Here is an 18,122-nt window from a genome sequence, read left to right as displayed (position 1 = left end):
CCCTACCCTCCTTTGCCTATTACCCCCTGCTCAGTCTCTCTCAAACTATATTCAAGTGTCAATGGATGAGTGGATAAAATGCATGTGTATATATGTATATATATACAAACACACAGACACAGGAAAATTATTCAACCATAAACATGGAAATCCGCCATTTGCACCAACACGGATGGAACTTGAAGGCATTATACCAAGTGAAATAAGGCAGAGAAGGACAAATTCTGTATGATTTCACTTAAATGAAAATCTAAAAAAAAAAACCACAAAAAAACAACTCCTAGAAACAGCAGTATACTGGTGCTTCATAGGGGTGGGGGACAATGGGTGAATGTGGTCAAAGGGTACACACTTCCAGTTGTAAGATGAGGAAATTCTGGAGATCTAATGATCCCCAGAAGGCAGCATGATGATTATAGTTAATAATGTATACTTGAAATTGCTTAGAAAGGAGGTCTTACCACACACAGAGGTAACCGTGTGAGGTAAAGGATGTGTTCACTAACCTTTTTGTAGTCATTTCCCAATATATATGTATATCATTTCACCTTGTACACTGTAAACTTACACACAGTTATATGTCAATTATATCCCCATAAAGATGGGAGAAATTTTTATTTAAGGTGGGAAATTTGGACACAGAGAATGCCATGAGACAATGGAGGCGCAGACTGGATTTATCTGCAAGCCAAGGATCACCAAGGATTGCCAGTAACCAGGAGGGGCATGGAGTAATTCTCAGAGCCTCCAGAAGAAACCAATCCTGCTGACAGCTTGGTTATGGTTTTCTGGCCTGAACTGTTAAGAATAGATTTCTGTTGTTTTAAAGCCATCCAGTTTGTGGTAATTGTTGCAGTCATCACAGAAAAGTAAAAATAAATTCTAATGCAGAAAATTAATATCTAGAAATATGACCCACACTATAATTTTGTAAAATCACTTTTTACCAAGTTTGTATACCAGTGAAAAGGGGTATAGTGAGATACTGCATGCACACTCAGATACAAATCATAAAGGCAATGTTTGATGCAACTGAGAGCAAAATGCTTTAGCTTCCAGTTGGAGCCTTGAGGTTTCTCTCTCTTTTTCATTTATTTATTTTGAGAGAGCATGAGTCAGGTAGGGGCAGAGGGAGAGGGAGAGAGAATTCCAAGCAGGCTCTGTCAGCACAGAGCCCCCCCCCCCCTCCCCCCAACTAGAACTCACCACTTGGGAGATCATGACCTGAGCTGAGATCAAGAGTCGGACCTTTAACCCACTGAACCACCTAGGCCTCCAGAGGTTTCTCTCCTAAGCTCATTTCTTCTCTCTTAAAAAACAAAATCCTGAAAGTGACCTTATTATGCTTTCTTAAGGAGTCCATAGTTCCTCTGACTACTTAGTCTCAGGTGAAATGCAGTAAACAATGAGTAAAAAGCACAGATTCTCCTCGTGTCTCACAAGTGTTCCCAGCAGACTGCAGTTCTAATGACAAAGCCAAAGCACATTTTGTGCCATATCCTGAGACACAACTAATAAACCCAGGAGGCCTCGGGGAAACATAACCAGTAGTTCTCCCTTATCCCCAGTTCTCAGATGAAGACTCCACTGGAGTTGATTCCTTGAATGACACCTGCCTTAGCCAGAGCTTGACCATGAAGGGAACTTCCTTTCCTGAAAGGACTTGAGGATGTCACTTCCAATATGGCAAAAGAGCCTGAATCGTGTGAACTAGTTTTTATCTCCATCTACTTCCATACGCAATCTATTCGACTGGACACAAGCGGCAACTGCTGAAAGACCCAAGTAACGCACAAGGATGCCCGGTGGCAACGGGCATTGGGAGTGGACTGGTGTGCACGTTTCTGGGCACAGAGGGGAGGAGGAGGAAGGAAGGCGGTGGTTCCTTGGACTGAGAAACAGCGGGGCAAGCTCCCTGTGTGCCCGAGGAGCGCTGGCTTCCCAGGAAGGAGCGGCTTTCGGAGCTGACGGGGTGCCATCTTTGACCCTCTGTATCTTCTGCACCCAGGTGGCCTGAGTTCCACTGGAAGAGGGGGCGCTGGGCTAACTGACGGTCTGGAGCTTCAGCCTGTGCTCAAAGGCTGGGTTTTTGTAGGCCACCAGGTGCGTGTCGTAGCGCCGCGGGTGTGGCGTCCGGGCCCGCCGGCACAGACAGGCGGAGAGCAGCAGGGTGGCAACGAGCAGCAGGGCGCAGGCGGCGCACAGCCCCGCGAAGATGAGCACGAAGCTGGGCTTGGTGGTGAAGGCGGCGCACGCCCGCGTCCAGCCCGAGACCCGCGCCCGACTCAGGCCCGCCCGGTTGGCCGCCAGGACACACACGCGGTACGTGGTGCCCGGCGAGAGTCCGTACAGGGGGTGCTGCCGGGCGGTGGCATAGATGTCCGCCACCACCGACGCCGACTGGTTGCCCGGCCGGCCCTCGGGAGAGTAGCGGATCTGGTAGCCGCGCACTACCGAGTTGGGGGCGCACCAGCGCACGAGCGCCGACGTGTCCGTGGTCTCGGTCACCGCCTGCAGCGTGGGGGGGTCCGGGACGGTGTCTTCCCCGCTGAGCCCGGGGCACCGGCACCGCGAGAGCCTCTGCAGCTCGGCGCACGGGGTCTGGAGGTGCTTGCAGGGCTGGTAATCACAGGGGACGTCCTGGGGAGGCGCTCCCACCTCCTCCTTCTTTCCCGCCCCTTCCTCCTCCTCCTCCTCACTGGAGTCGTCCAACAGCAAGATTGGAATCGTGTCCTCGGAAGGACTCGGGTGGGGCACCTGCGGGGTGGCCTGTGGCCTGTGGTCGGGCTGGGGCATCCTCACCGGGTTCCAGGAGGTGGGGAAGTGCCCAAGGTGTTTGCTGGTGGATGGGGTGGCGGCAGCTGGGATGCCAGACTCATGGGCAAGCCTGGCGGCGTGCTCTTGGTGCTCTGTCTCGGCTGTGCTTGCAGCCCTGCGCAGAGCGCTAGAGTTGCTGGCATCTGCTGGGGAGATGGCAGTGGAGGGGGTGGTCCCCGTCCTGATGCCACTGCGCGACCATGCAGTCCTTGTGGAGGAATCCGCAGGGAGGGAGGGGGTCTTGGTGACACTCTGTCTGACTTCCAAAGGTGGAGTAAAGGGGGCTGTGCTCTGTGGGGTGGCAGGACTCTGTGTAGATAGTGCGTGGGTGACGGGAACAGAGTAGGTCGAGTTGGAATCCAGGAGGGTAGTGCTTTGGTCCAAATGGCACATACTGGGCAGATAGGACAGTGAAAGAGGGGCTGAGAAGGTGTCTTGGGATCCTGCAGCTGGTGTGCACACAGTGTCTGCTGCCCTAGAGGGGAGGCCAACCAGTTAGAGGGTATTCGGCATCAGGGCCGCTTGTGTGCTGGGCTTTGAGTCCTCGGTGCAGACAGTTGCTCCCCTCAAACTGTCTCAACATGCTACACACTCTACCGGCTTCACTCACTGACCCTCAGGGCCACCTGTGGAGGAGACACTCCCATTGGGCAGAGAAAGAAACCCAAGCTCAGCAAGAGGAACTAACTGCCCAAGACAGCAAGTGGCAGAACCAAAACCCAGGGCCAGCACTGTGAGTGGTGGTCCAGATTCTCCCAGTGTGGTCTGCCATCTTGTTCCCACCTATCTGCTTCCTGGCTGAGTACCAGTAACAATACTCACACTGGCCAACGTTTTCTGAGTGCTTGCCATGTGCTAGTGACTACTGTCAGCACTTAACTGTATCAACTAATTTAAGCTGTATAACCTTAGGAGGTAGGTTATTATCCCCATTTTACAGATGAAGAAATAGAGGCACAGAGAGGTTAAAGCCATGCAGCCAAAATCAATAGTAGTAACTGCTGTGAAGAGGCTGCACTCTCAACCTCTTTTTTTTTTCTTCTTTCTTTCTTTCTCAGTCTTCATTTTTTTCAACCTCCTTATTAATACTGTAGTGAGACCCTTCACTGCAAAGGGCCTAGCTACTTATCTTTGGAGGTAACACGAAGGGGATGCGGGTAGACTGAGCCCTGTTTCACGGCTGGGTTTGGGTGGGACGTGAGAAAAAACACACACAGGATGGGGGGGGGGCGGTGTCTCCTAAAGTGAGCTGCAAGGAGGAGAGTTTAGCTAGTGGAGCTGGTTTGAGAGTATTCAGGATCAGAAGTGTCCCCTGCCAGCCCTGCCCACCCCCCCCCCACCCCGTTCTCTCCAGGTGGCCAGCCTGGGCATGGCTCCCCACTGTAAAAACAGCTCTTGTAGCCAACAGCCAATGGGAAGTCTGAAGGACTTCTTTTTTTCCCCTGTCCCATAAGAGCCCATTGGTCTTGGACTGAACGATGCAGGAGACCAGGCTACATCTTGGGGACTCAGTAGAGGGGCCCGGTGGTTAAGAGCACAGTTTTCAAGGAAGACAGATCCTGCCTCCTCTGCCCAGAAGCTGCATGAACCTAAGTGAACACTTCCTCTCTTTGGGCCCCAACCCACTCATCTGTAAAATGGGGCAATGATAAGACTGCCTTGGCAGAGACAAGCTAGCTGTTCACTTAGCCCATTCTTTTTTTTTTTTTTTCTTTTTCCCCTACTGGGCATACAACTAGACTACATTTCCTAGCCTCCCTTGTGACAGGTGTGGCCTCTGACTGACATCTGGCCACTGAGATGTGAGTGGAAGTGATGAGTGCCCCCCTCCTCCTGGCTTGGCCCATTAAAACCACCATGTCTGTTCCTCCATGCTCTCTGCTACTCTGGCTGGCTGCAATAAAAGGCCGTTCTCCTTGGGGGCCCTGCGTGTGACTCTCTGGGGGTGGCCACCCTGCCCAACACTGCTATACTGCCCAACGTGAGCAAGGCAAATGCTGTGAGAACTTCAGCTCACCCCTCAGTCATCTGCTTTGTAAATGTATTACCTGCTTAGGACAGTCCTCTTTGCATCCTTCAGGAGCCAGGACAATTCACAGCTGCAAATGAGGGGGTTGCCGAAGAGGTTAATGGTTAGGACCTGGGAGGAATGCAAACTCCAAGGAGGGAAGGAACTCAAGTTGCAGCTGAAATACACAAAAAATCCATTAAGTCAGGCTTTATTTTATTTTAAATTTATTTATTTATTTTTGAGAGAGAGAGAGAGAGAAAGCGCAAGTAGGTGAGGGGCAGAGAGAGAGATTGGGAGACAGAAAATTCCACGTTATCAGCACAGCCCCCCTAACGTGGGGCTCAAACTCATGAACCGTGAGATCATGATCTGAGCCGAAGCCAAGAGTCGGATGCTCAACCTAAAGAGGCACCCCAAGTCAGGCTTTAAAAATCAAGTCAAGACTATCCCCAGAGAGCCATGGTGGTGTCATGACAAAACCATCCTGTTAGGGCTTAGGTGATACTACTTTGGATAAAACTCTTAATGACCTTAGACTTCATTTTTTGTCATCTGTAAAGTGGAGATACCAACCCAATTCAGTCACTGTCACCCCTCATATCAAATGAAGACAATACTCTCTTGCCCACTGTTGTATCAAAAGAGTCTGGGATAACGAAAACGTTTGTAAGTGTAAATCTCCACACAAAAGTAAGGTATTGTTATTCCAGACCCAGTCACAAGAAGTGACAGAAACTGTTTATTAATGAGAACACTCTTGAATATATACTCTTGCAGTTGAACTGTAGCTGATGACACTCAACACCAGTCCTTTGGAACACGCCTCACTGAAGTGTATCAGTGAAGCTCTTGTGAGTAGAGAATTTCCCCAAAACTTAGTAGCTTAAAACAACAAATATTTATTCTTATGCTTCTGTGGTTCTTGTGGTCTGGGCAAGTTCAGCTAGGGCTGGAAGATCTAAGATGGCCTCACATACATGGAGCCTCCACTAGGCTGGGGCCCCTCTCCATGAGCCCTTCATCATTCAGGAGGCTAGCCCCAGGCTAGTGCATATGGTGGTGGAGGGGTCCCCACCATCGAAGAGGGGAGAGCTCCAATCCTCCTCAACTGCTTTTAAGTCTCACCTCACATCACTTTTGCTAATGCCACACTTGCCTAAGCTGGTCACATGGCTAAGCCAAGCTTCTAGAGGTGGAGAATAGACTTCACTTCTTTTTTTTTTTTTTTTCTTTTAATTTTTTTTTTTAATGTTTATTTATTTTTGAGACAGAGAGAGACACAGCATGAGCAGGGAAGGGGCAGAGAGAGAGGGAGACACAGAATGTGAAGCAGGCTCCAGGCTCTGAGCTGTCAGCACAGAGCCCGACGCGGGGCTCGAACTCACGGAGTGCGAGATCATGACCTGAGCCGAAGTCGGACACTTAACCGACTGAGCCACCCAGGCGCCCCAAATAGACTCCACTTCTTGACAGGGGGAGCTGCACAGTCACATTGAGAAGGGGTGTGTCTACAAGGATGGGAGGACTTATTGGGGCCCTTTTGCAAAGGGTTTAGAACACCCAGCAATGGCAGGGCCCCTCCCAACACTCAGTTCTTTCTTCCCTAGGGTCTTACAGAGCATTTGGCCTCAACGTTTTCAACTCCCCAAGCCCCCTAGCCTCCTTTACATATACTCAGTCACAATTTATCTAGAGCATCAGGAGCTGCACTTTCCCTTCAGGTTTCTTCTGACCAAAGGCTGGCTTTCCTCCATCTGCCTGGGAACCATGTGCCTTCCCCAACTGCTCTGAGGGGACTACTCATGTACTAGAGGAGGAAGGACCCACTCCCCAGGTCTGCTCTAACACTCCGGGGTGGTGGGGACCTGGCAGCTGTTCCTGTGGGACACCAGACATATGTGTGTGCTGTTTATATTGAAATTCAATGCACACATATGGGTATATACATATATATGCACACATGTGAGCATATACATATATGTGCTTGTTTTAGGAGATCTCACAGAGCTAGAGTAGAAATCTTAGAACGAGAGTTTACTTAGCACTTCAGCACACGAAAGAAATATTGCTCTTTTTGCCTGAAGGGAGAGAGGAAAGGATTATTGTATTTTTGAGCAGGTAACATTGCCCAGTGCTTTACATCCATTATCTCATGTTGACATCATTAGGACAGTTCAGCGAGGTAATAATATTTTGCTCATTTTACAGATAAGGAAAATGTGTCCTTTCCTTCTCTGGTGGTCATATCTGCCACCAATGCGACTTGCACTTGATAAAATCAAGTTGAATTACCACCCACATGCTGAGGGATGGCTCATATCCTGGTGCATGCCTGTATGTCTCTGCATCTGAACTGACAGAGCCCTAGTGTGAAAGAAGTTTCCATTTGCTCTCTCTTTTCACTTCTTTGCTGAAATACCACCCCTCCCTCCTGCATGTCAGAGGGGACTGTGGAGGGCTTTGGGCATGCTGGGTTGGCAGAGCAGCCAGGAAGGTGCCCATCCCCTCTCTAGTGGGTGCTCCCTATGTCAGGGCAGCCAAACATCACTCAGGATTTATCACAGCCTCCTGGGGGAGGTTGTGGGTGAGCTAAGGAGAGCCAAGAGCAGGCCAGGCTGAAAAGGGGGAGAGAGGGTCCAGTAGGTCAGATAGCATTTAATGAGCTTCTGAAGCTTGAGAGCACCCAGAAAGCAAGTGGCTCCTCCCCACCCCCAGTTGGAGCACAGGTGGTGCAGTGGGGGGCCTAGGATGAGCCAGACGGAATTAAATCCTGTCCTTCATAAAGCACTGCAGTGTTTTCATTTGGTAGGAGACTCCATCAGATTATGATTTAGATCTCTTGGCTTCTTCAGCCAAGAAGAATCTCTTGGCTGAACTGCCAGTGTTCTTAACTGGGGGTAGGAAGAGACAGGGTATGTGAAAGTGGATGGAGTCAGGATTTGAGCCGGGGCAGTTTGGCTCCATATCTGATACCTTAGACACAAGTCTGAAGCTCAGAAGAGGAGTCTGAGCCAGAGAGGACATTATACTCACCACCATCACCACCACCATCATCATCACGATTACCATCCACTATCACCGATCCACGATCATTACCCACATCATCACCATCACCACCATCACTGTTACTGCCATCCTTCCCATCACCTTCTTCACAGCCACCATCATCTTCACGAATGTTACAGCATGGGCCATGTGCCAGGCGCTGAGCTAAGAGCTCTGTGTGCCTGTTCTATTTGTTTTGCTGTCATGACAAGCCCCAGAGTGAATAGTCCAGCTGTGGCTGGGGCTAGCAGAAAAAGGAGAGATGTGGCTACATTGAAAGTGATGATAGGGCAAAGGTGCCAGCTTCCCAGGGCCCAGATGTGGGCCCTCAGGAAAGCAGGCAGCCTGGGGTCATCTTCAAAGTGACACTGCCCTTCCTGTTGAAGTCACCTTCCTGTTGAGAAGGAGGGTGAATGTAGTGATACTTCAGATAAGTAGGCCTGAAAGCACTGACCTGGGGTCCCAACTGCAAGAAGGACCCTTCTAGCCTTTCACCTTTCCTCCTTGGCCCGTTCAAACCGTGGAAGGCTGAATTGCATAAACACCTGGGGAAGCAGGTGGATCCAGAGATAGAGAAGAACCTGATGCCTCATCCCCTGTTTCCGCTGCAAGTTTCTCAGCCTGGGCTTAAAGGGAAGTTTACATACATGAGACTTTGGAGTTTTAATGTTACTCTGGAGAAGACTGAGTTCCATGGTTATTAGGCCGATGCACTATCTGGTACCTGACCACGATATCACCCAAAGGATGAGAAAGAACAGAAGCCCTGAGAGGATGGGAAGGAGCAGAGGGAGAAGAATCAAGGTCTGGTTAGTTCTATAAAATGGTTACACGTGTTCAACTTAGTGCAGTGGCAGAAATCAGTTATGTGATTCAGATGGGTCTTAGGAACACTTACTTCGGGGGCGCCTGGGTGGTGGCTCAGTTCATTAAGCGTCCGACTTCGGCTCCAGGCATGATCTCATGGTTTGCAAGTTCAAGTCCCGCATAAGGCCCTCTGCCGTCAGCACAGAGCCTGCTTTGGATCTTCTGTCCCCCCCGCCCTCCCTTGCTTGCTCTCTGTCTGTCTCTCTCTCTCAAAAATAAACATTAAAAAAAAGAAAGAAAGAAACACTTACTTCTGGAATAGAAGGACCTGTAGGCGAGGAGTGTCTTCGAAGATGTGTGTGTGGACAAAGGTAAGTGCTGAAGAGTCTTGACAATCCAGCTGCTGCAAGTCAGGGGTCATCTTGAAAATGTCCCCCTCCAGGGTTCTCAGCCTGGGCATCTTCCTCAGGTGGAGAGACCTGAGCTTTCTCAGGTCTCTGATCCACCCGGACTGAACTGAAACACAGAGGGGGCACTGCCCACTACCCAGGAAGACATCAAGAGGCTAGCCCAGCATTAAGGAAACAAAGAGGGACAAAGTGAGTCATGAAGGTCATTGCTGAGCATGGGCACAGTTAGCAGCTTTGGGAATCTAGAAGCATAGCCATTTCAGCTGGAAGAGCCCTCAGAGACCGCCAGTCCATCCTTCCTGCCTGCCTGCCTGCCCTGGGGCAGCCAAGGTCAGAGAGGAGAATGACAGGCCCAGGGCCACACAGCTGGGTGGGAGCAGAACCAGGACTTGAACCCAGGACACTGTCTCCAAGGCCTCTGCTGCCCCACCCTCTTGTTAAACTCCAGACAGAAATACCCCAGACTTCACTCTGATGGCTACAAGGACTGGAGACATTTTTGAGAGAGGTGAGGAAGTAGGAGAGGAGGAGCAAGGCTGGATGAGGGCCCAGAACCTAGCTTCATGGCTCTCTTAACAAATGGAGACCATACCACTTCCCCTGTTTCCCATTCTCGCTCTTTTTTCTGTCTGTGGTGGAACAGGTGATTACAGACACATGAAGTGTTTTGTTCTGTTTTTTTTTTTTTTAAATAAAACCAACCTTGTGAATTAGAGTCAGAACACGGCCAAGTACAGGGGAGCTGGTATTCTCACCTCCCTCCTGTGTCTTGTTTGAAAGACCCAACGTTCACAGAAACAATTCGAGCCAACCAAGTAGAAAGATCAATGAATTCATCCTCAGGACATCTGTTGCTTCTGGTTAGCATGTTTGGTGTTAAGTACGTTCATTAATCAGCCCCAAGATGCCTCCAACTTCCCCATTCTACAAGCATTTTTCAGCTCTGCTGGGTAGCAGAACAGAGTGGCTAAGATTGGGCCCTGCATCGAGAATGCCTGGGTTCAGATTTGGACGTGCCACTCAACGAACTGTGAGACCACAGGCCAGTTGTCGCCTTCCCGTCCATGCCCTTCCCTCCTTTGTGAAGCAGATAGACAATAACAGTCCCCACCTCTTGGGCTTCCAGGAGTTAACTCCCTATGTTAGATAATAATAATTCCCACCTCCTGGGCCTCCGGAAGTTGACCCCACTGTGGCCCTTCGAACAGGGCCCGCTGGGCTCTGGAAGTCGAGGTGGGGTTAGTTTCCAGCCGCCCTGGCCCACCCCGGCACAAGGCGCCCGGTAGCCACCCCTAGAGGAAGTTCACGGCCTTGCCCCGGAGCGCATGCCCAGCCCGGCTCCCAACTCCCGGCCCCGGCCCGGACTCACCCTGCTCCAGGGACGTGCCGCTGAGGTCCAGGACCTCGAGCGCGCCGCCCGCCCCCGCGAAGGCCGCGTCGGCGATGCCAGCCCCGGGGTCGCGGCCGAGCTCGGTGCAGGAGAGGTTGAGGAGGCGCAGCGCGGGGAGGCAGGCGAAGGCCCCGGGCTGCAGCTCCCGCAGCGGGTTCCCGGCGAGCGCCAGCGAGCGGAGGCCGGGCAGCGCGGGCCCCGCGCAGGGCGGCAGCGCGGCCAGCCGGTTGTAGCTGAGGTCCAGCGTGTGCAGCCCCGCCGGCCCCCCGGGGCCCCAGCGCAGCGCCGCCATGCGGTTGTGGCGCAGCGTCAGCACCTGCAGCTGCGGCAGGTGGCCGAGCTCTGCCGCGCTCAGGGAGCGCAGCAGGTTGTGGCTGCCGTCGAGGCTGCGCAGCGTGGGCGGTAGACAGTCGGGCAGGCGCTCCAGGCTGCTGTTGGCGAGGGTCAAGGTCGTGGCTCCCGCGACAGGCAGCCCCTCGCAGGGGGAGACCGTGGCGTTGCTGGCCCCGTTCTCCCAGGGACCCTGCTGAGTCAGCCGGAAAAGAGGGGCCCTCTCCTGGGGAGGCCCTGCCCAGCTGGGGCGCAGCAGCAGCGGCAGCAGGAACCACCACATGGTGCGTGGCTGGGGAGAGAAGAGCGGGACAGCCCCTTAAAGCCAGCAAATGTCCCCCGCTACGCTCGGGCTCTGAGGAGAAGCACAGGCCCTGGATGTACCCTGAAGGGCAGGGGACGCTCCTGTGACAGCTGACCTTCCTGCTCCCAGCGATGCCTTTCCCCCTAATTCCCGTGTGGCTCAGCATCCACAGGTGACCGCTTGCAGAAGGCCTCCTTCATCTGTCCCCTCTGGCCTTGAACTTTCAAGTAACCTCCTTCCTTGTCCCCATTGCATGAGCTTCTGGAGGGAAGAGACTGTGCTCTTTATTGCTGTAAACTTTCCCCAGGTCCACAGATGCTGCTCCAGAAACATCTATTAATAATGAGCCTTCCCCGTCAAGAGAAGCCCTATTGGAATAGAAACATGGAACTTCTGGAAGATTTTATCAATTCCAGGGAAACTCAGTTGCCTCAATTTTCCCCCTGAGAACTGCCCAGCCACAGGTGAGTCTGTTTTGCCTGTGATCTGGTTTGCAGGTCATGTTTTATTGTAAATTTTTTAATGTTTATTTATTTTTGAGAGAGAGGGAGAGACAGAGCATGAACAGGGGAGGAGCAGAGAGACAGGGAGACAGAATCCAAAGCAGGCTCTGGGCTCCGAGCTGTCAGCACAGAGACCAACTCGGGGCTCAGACTCACAGGCCACAAGATCATGACCTGTGCCGAAGTTGGATGCCTAACCGACTGAGCCACGCAGGCACCCCTTATTTTAAAATAAGTTCTGAAGGCAGAACTTTCTCTTGAGAGGGCTCTTTCCTGAGAGGTTGACTTTGGGAAAAAAAAGAGCCCCCAGAAAGCTGTGAGGGTTAAGAACATGGAGTCAACATTTCCCGGTCTCATGCTGGTCCCAGAGAAAGCTAGGGCCCCTGAGGTCAGCCTTGCTCTGGAGGGATGGCTGAAGGCTCCTAGGTGTGGAGTTTCTAGAGTACCCAGAATTTCTCAGAGCAGCTGGGAGATCAGGTAGGGGTAGATCATGTGGCCGTGGGCTGGTTTGGGAGCGGCGGCAAAGTTACTTCTAACCAGGCTTGGCCTTGAGGTCACTGCTTCATATAGCCTCACTTCCTCTACCCTGCTGTCTCTGCTGGCCACCAGGTTTCAGAGCAGCCAGGCTACAGGGGAAGGGCTTCCCTCCTGCTAGTTGGGGGTCAAGGCAATGAGAAGGATCCTGAAAACTGAGGCCAGGAGTCCACCCATCCAGCAGTGCGTCATACTCACCCTAAGCTGTCCCTTAGGAGTGTAGCACCCCCGATGCCCCTTTGCAGTCCTCTATCTTGTCTTGCAGATTCCAGGGGTCAGTGACTTAGACAGCCGCTAAACTGTGAATTCCAGAGGGAGGCCTGTTTCCCAGGTGCCCCTGCTCCTGGCCCCACCCACTACAAGGGCCTGAGATACTCCAGTCCCTGCAGCCCCTCCCTCCCCACCAAGACATTATGGTCCTTAGCCCATGCTTTCACTGCCTGTCTCCCTCCTCCCCCACTGGGCCTGAACCTGCTCTTTTTTAGGCCTGGCACCTCCTCACTGCCCTCCCCCATCTTCACCTCTCCTGACACTGCCTTTTGGGGGCCTGACAAAGGGAGGGAGTCAGCTCTCCTTGGCTGAAGGGAGTGCTGAGGGCTCAAGGGTGCAGTGATGCAGAGGCAGCACAGTCACCTCCCAGGAATCTGATCCTCCTGCCAGGTAGTTCCCACTCCTGGGATGGTTGGAGGCTGAATGATCAGCTGGAATGAGGAGGAAGCCCTCTTCCCAAGGAGGAAGGCACCCCGGTCCGTAGGAAAGCTTGCAGAGCTTCAGAGGACAAAGTGGCAGGAGAAGAGGTCCTCAGAGGAGCCTGGGGAGCAGGGGCAGGCTCGAGCCAGATCCAGGAGTCCCCAAGAATGCTGGGGTTGGTTTCTCTAGGACCCAGTTTGGTGACATCATGGATGTTTGTCTCTCCATCTTGTGAAGATAAATAAAGAGGGCAGAAATGCAGAAAGAACATTTCTGCCTTAGGACTGAAGTGGTTGATGCTGAACCTGTGACGATGCTAAAAATGCTTCGTTTAGAGCAGAGCCTTTCTTCCCCAGAGTTCCAAGACTGGCCATTTTATCTGAGAGCCTTTGATCTTCACCCCCCACCCTCATCCCCTTCCTGCCACCGCTCCCAGGCTCGGGGTTAATCATCCCCAGCATTGTGCACACAGACAAGGACCAGAACTTCATGGATCTGTCCCCCTGTCAGTCCTTATCTGAGTAGCCCTGAGGAACTCCAGGACACCTCGAGACTGGCATGTTGTGTTAATTGGATAATTGCAGGTCCCCTGGGATCTCCTTTGAGGCCTTCTCTACCCACAGCCTCAAAATATCAGCCGAAGTGCCATTCTGGGGCTTGCTGCTCGGAAGCATTCTTTCGTCTGGCCCAGGTGGGGGGCAGGGAGAGGCCTGTTCTGTACAACCCTGTCTGGGGCAGTGTAGTCACTGTCCCAGAGACTAGGCTCCAGTGCCCCTCCCTTCCAACCTTCTCTCAGAGTTAAACCAGCCAGGTCTACACCACAGGCTGGCAGGGGTTTAGGGAGTGCAGGCAGGACTCCCCAGATGTGAGGGGCCAAATCTATTGAAACAGGGACCCTGAGGAGGAAAGCAGTGGTCCCCCCCCCACCCCCCCGCCCCATGCCATGAACGCCTATAAAAGAAGATCCCAGTGACCAATGTTGGGTGCTCCTCTGTACTCCAGTGGGGTAAGGGGTCTGGAGAGACCAGGGCTGAGCAAGCCCACTGAGGCATTGCCCTGCACTTGCCCAGAGCCCCAGGCCTTCTGAGCCAACTTCTTGTCCCTGCTGCTTGCTGGCTACCTCATCCATGGTGGCAAAGTCCTGGCCTGGACAGGCTGCCCCAATGTCTGAGCTTGGCCATCTGGTTTGCTCTGGCCCACGCCCTTGGTGGGCTGCCCAGTTGGGCTTTGAGCTGGAGAGTCTGGTGGCAGACGCTTCATGGCAGAACTTGCTTCCTGGTGGCTGGTTGGCCTTGCCCCAGTGGGTGCACTCTGCTTGTCACCACACCATCTTTTAAAAATTGAGCATCTGTTATAGTCAGAGCCTAATGCCATATGCATGATCTCATTGAATCCTCGCCAGGTACTATTATTCCCATGGTACAGATAAGGAAACAGGTTCACAGGGGCTGCCTAGACTAGCTAGTCTCTCTGGCTTAACCACTCCTTCATACTGCCTTCCATAGGCCTCAACATTTGACACTGTAATACTCCCTATAAGCACAAGAGAACCTTTTCCAAATATTTAGATAGACCCAAATTATGCAAGCAGCCAGGACAGTTGGGAAATTCCTTTTCCTAGTTGAGCAGCTCATTTTCAGAAGAAACCTCTTGTACCCCTGAGGGTGCAGGACTGAGGCAGATACCTGGGCAGGGCCACTGGGCACCTCTCAGGAAGGCCCTGGCTATCTTTTTCAGCCCCTTCTCTTCCAGCCCCTTTGGGAGGTCAGGAAAAGATGACTGAAGTGTTTGTCCCGTCTGGACAAGGATGCTAAGGTCCCACAACAGAGTCCTGGAAACAATAAGTTTGTGTCCTCCAAATCCCATGCCACGTCCTGACCTCCATCACTTTACCCAAGTGGCTCCCTCTGCCTAGGTGCTCTCCCCCTTGACCACCTGGCTTTCCATTTAAGCTTACTCTTCCATATCTACTCTGGGGTCTCTCAAGAGCTGACCTTGAGATAAGGACTTCAGAGCAGGTAGTTTATTGGGGGTGGTGGCCCCAAGGAGCATGGATAGGGAATAGGAAATGAGGGAAGGGAAGCCACTACAGGTGCCTTAATGAGCTGATCACTCAATCCCACTGGGCTTGAGCATACTTGATCAGGATCAAGTGGGAGAGGAATTGGGGCATTGACCTGCCAGCTTTTGTTTCTTGTTGGCTTGAGGGTTCTTCTTGGGGCTTCAACTCCCTGACATGCCTGGCTTGTCCTGAGCATGGATTGAGTGGGCTAGGAGTGGGCACCAACAGCCTCAGCTATAGCATCCTTCAAGATTTTGCCCAGGCAGGCCCTTCTTGGTGTTCTCTCTGACCTAGGCCAACTGCCACCAGGTGGATTGACATGGCATCATTCTAAAATATTTTATTTATTTATTTATTTATTTTGAGAGGGAGAGAGTGTGCAAGCAGGGGAGGGGCAGAGAGAGGGGGAGAGAGAGAATCCCAAGCAGGCTCCGTGCTGTCAGCGCAGAGCCCAGCATGGGGCTCGAACTCACAAACCATGAGATCGTGACCTGAGCTGAAATCAAGAATCAGACACTAAACCGACTGAGCCACCTAAGCGCCCTGACATGGCATCTCTCTAATATATGGATTAAAACTTCCTGAGAACTGCACCACGTTGTTGTTCTCAGTAGTCCTGGTGCCCGGCATGGAACCTGGCACTCCGGAGAAATGTTCACTAAATGAATGGGAAGAGTATGTGGCGAGTCACGGTGTCCTCCACAGTGCCAGGAGTGGATGGGGCACGACTCAAAACAGTAAACATAGAATTCCCAGGCCCGCCAGCATCCCAGCATTGAAAGAGCTCAGGTGAGGGTTGACAAGGGGTATGGTGGGTGAGGGTGGAAGTGGAAGGAGAGAATTGGGTCACAAAGAAATTTCCAACTCAGACTCCCGACACTCTCGTGGATTTTTTGGGGAAAGATCTCATGGAAGAAGATCGCAAGGTCAGAGTGTTAATAAAACCAAAGCCTGCAGAAGAAAAAAAATGAGCCAGCAATTAATTATACATTTGGTCACACTCCTTTTCTGGATTTAGATCAAAATCAGACTTGTGGATTCTTGGCCTTAAGAGTGACATTACAACGTGTCTGGTTCTACCCTCCTCTGTCCACTTTAGAGGGAGAAAATGGCCCTAGAGAGGGAAATTGGCTTATCTGAGGTCACAGAGGTGAATCCTAGCAATCTAGTGAGAAGGAAGGGTGACCTCATTCTCCCTATTCTATTCTGGGCTCATCTGCATAGCCATCTGCATAGTCGATCAGGTTTCACCTGCCCTGGCATTAGCAGGGTCTTTCCCCATTGGTCTGGCCAATTGAACACATCTGATGAGCATCAGGTCGCTGGGCAGAATTTCTGGGGGTTCTTACCCCTGTTCTCCCCAACCTATCCCCAGAACTCCAGAAATGAATACCCCTAATATAGGTTGCCCCAGAGATCCAGAATTGGTGCTTCCCCAGGAGTCCTGTCCAGCTCTGTTCACAGCTATAGCAGCCTGGGATGCCGGCCTAGGTGGCAGGTGACTGTTCAGCCAGCTGCCTCTGCCCCTGCTTTCCAGATGCCAGACAGTTCTGCTGAGGGTTCTTCCTGTAAGCGCTGGAGCCGGAATGTACTAGCTTGAAGGCTGCATTCTTCTCTGATAGAGATAAGCTGGAGGAATGGGGGAGTGTCTGAGGGAGGAGATGGTACCAGGTTGTCAGGTCTCCAGCAGCCAGCTCTCATGGAATGGAATGCAGGAAAGGGGCCTTCAGGTGGTGGGGACCAAGATGCCTGAGTGGGCTCCACTGACGTGGCTGACCTGCCTGTGAGGAAATGATCTTCAGGGAATAAAATAGTCATGGGTTGAGAGTCCTGTTTATTTTTCTGTTGAGGCATCCCTCAATAGCAGTAAGTTTGCAGCATAAGGATTTGTAGAATGCTTAGAGTTTTAAAAAAAATGCCATTTGAGATTCTGTTAAAATTGTAGTGGGAAGGATTCAAACTGAAATGAGAGGTCAGACTTTAATCTGCCCCTTTATTTTGCATGTAGGGAGTGGGATAAGACAGTACACGGGCTGTTTTTATAAAGCACATTCTGGAATTCATTACAGCCCGAGACAGCACATGAGTGGAAAGGTCCTAAAACTGGGACAAGATATTGGGTTTGCATTTTTTTAGTTTATTTACTTTTGTGAGAGAGAGAGAGAGAGAGAGAGTGTGTGTGTGTGTGTGTGTGTGTGTGTGTGTGTGTGTGTGCGAGCAGGGGAGGGACAGAGAGAGAGGGACACGCAGAATCCCCAGCAGGCTCCAGGCTCTGAGCTGTCAGCACAGAGCCCGACCCAGGGCTCGAATTCACGAATCGCGAGATCGTGACCTGAACCGAAGTCGGATGCTTAAAAGATTGAGCCATCCAGGTGCCCCACTGGGTTTGCATTTTAATGCTGCTCCTTTTTAAATAAGAATTATTTATATTATTCTTTTATAAGAATTTATAAGAATTCTTTTATAAGAATTTTTTATAAGAATTATTTATAAGAATACAGTATCTGTATTCTTGAGCTTCTGCCTCATATTTCTCATCTATAAGTAAATAAATCAGTCCAGGGTTAACAATTCAGCACACACATCCCTGAGAACATGCCAGTGCATGCCCTAGGTGCTCGGTGTATAAAATGGGGACTCAGAGATGAATAAGACCTGAACCATGCCCTTCAAGTAGTTCCCAGTCTAGAAGGGGTGGAAGACAGAGAACAGTCACCATCAGTGTGAGTACACTATCTTCTTGTCACAGAAGGCTGAAATGCAAGCTCTGTTAGCCCAGGGAATGTGTGTCTAGCTTGTTCACTTCTGCATCCCAGCGTCTGGCAGTACCTGCATACAATGGGTATTTAAGAAACATTTGCTGAATGAGGGGCCCTCTGGGTGGCTCAGGCGGTTGAGCATCTGGCTTCAGCTCAGGTCATGATCTCACAGTCGGTGGGTTTGAGCCCCATGTCGGGCTCTGTGCTGACAGCTCAGAGCCTGGAGCCTGCTTCGGATTCTCTGTCTCCCTTTAACACTGCCCTTCCCCTGCTCACACTCTGTCTCTCAAAAATAAAGAAACATTAAAAAAAATTAAAAAAGAAACATTTGCTGAACAAATGAGCATTTATTAACTATGTCCTTTGCTTCTTTTGTTTCTGATCAGTTATATTTCCTTTCTTTGGGGTTTTCCACAGAACAGTGATGGTTTGCTTGTATAGACTTTTTAGTATGTTAAAG

At 51.4% G+C, this 18,122-nt stretch overlaps 1 protein-coding gene across 1 annotated transcript; it reads right to left on the bottom strand.

Annotated features, from left to right (window-relative positions):
* Nucleotides 1–115: 115 nt before the first annotated feature.
* On the bottom strand, nt 116–12,583 carry LRRN4 (leucine rich repeat neuronal 4). Its single transcript, XM_058684925.1, has 5 exons — nt 12,350–12,583; nt 10,460–11,102; nt 8,992–9,196; nt 4,866–5,003; nt 116–3,292 (listed from the first exon to the last, which is right to left on the bottom strand). The coding sequence occupies exons 2-5, from the start codon at nt 11,091–11,093 to the stop codon at nt 2,044–2,046; spliced, it is 2,226 nt and encodes a 741-aa protein (XP_058540908.1). The 5' UTR covers nt 11,094–11,102; nt 12,350–12,583; the 3' UTR covers nt 116–2,043.
* Nucleotides 12,584–18,122: the final 5,539 nt, after the last annotated feature.

Source organism: Neofelis nebulosa, chromosome 9, assembly GCF_028018385.1.
Source record: "Neofelis nebulosa isolate mNeoNeb1 chromosome 9, mNeoNeb1.pri, whole genome shotgun sequence".
NCBI lineage: Eukaryota > Metazoa > Chordata > Mammalia > Carnivora > Felidae > Neofelis > Neofelis nebulosa.
Note: the sequence above shows the minus strand (reverse complement) of the source record. Positions and strands in the feature narration are given on the sequence as shown.

Bases quoted from the DNA above. Each gene is read 5' to 3' on its own strand.
- LRRN4 (XM_058684925.1), bottom strand. From the start codon at position 11,093: ATGTGGTGGTTCCTGCTGCCGCTGCTGCTGCGCCCCAGCTGGGCAGGG. The intron at 9,197-10,459 runs GTGAGTCCGGGC...TCTGTGTTTCAG, and splicing joins CGGCACGTCCCTGGAGCAGG to TTCAGTCCGGGTGGATCAGA. The intron at 3,293-4,865 runs GTAATACATTTA...CCTCCCCTCTAG, and splicing joins AAGAGGACTGTCCTAAGCAG to GGCAGCAGACACTGTGTGCA.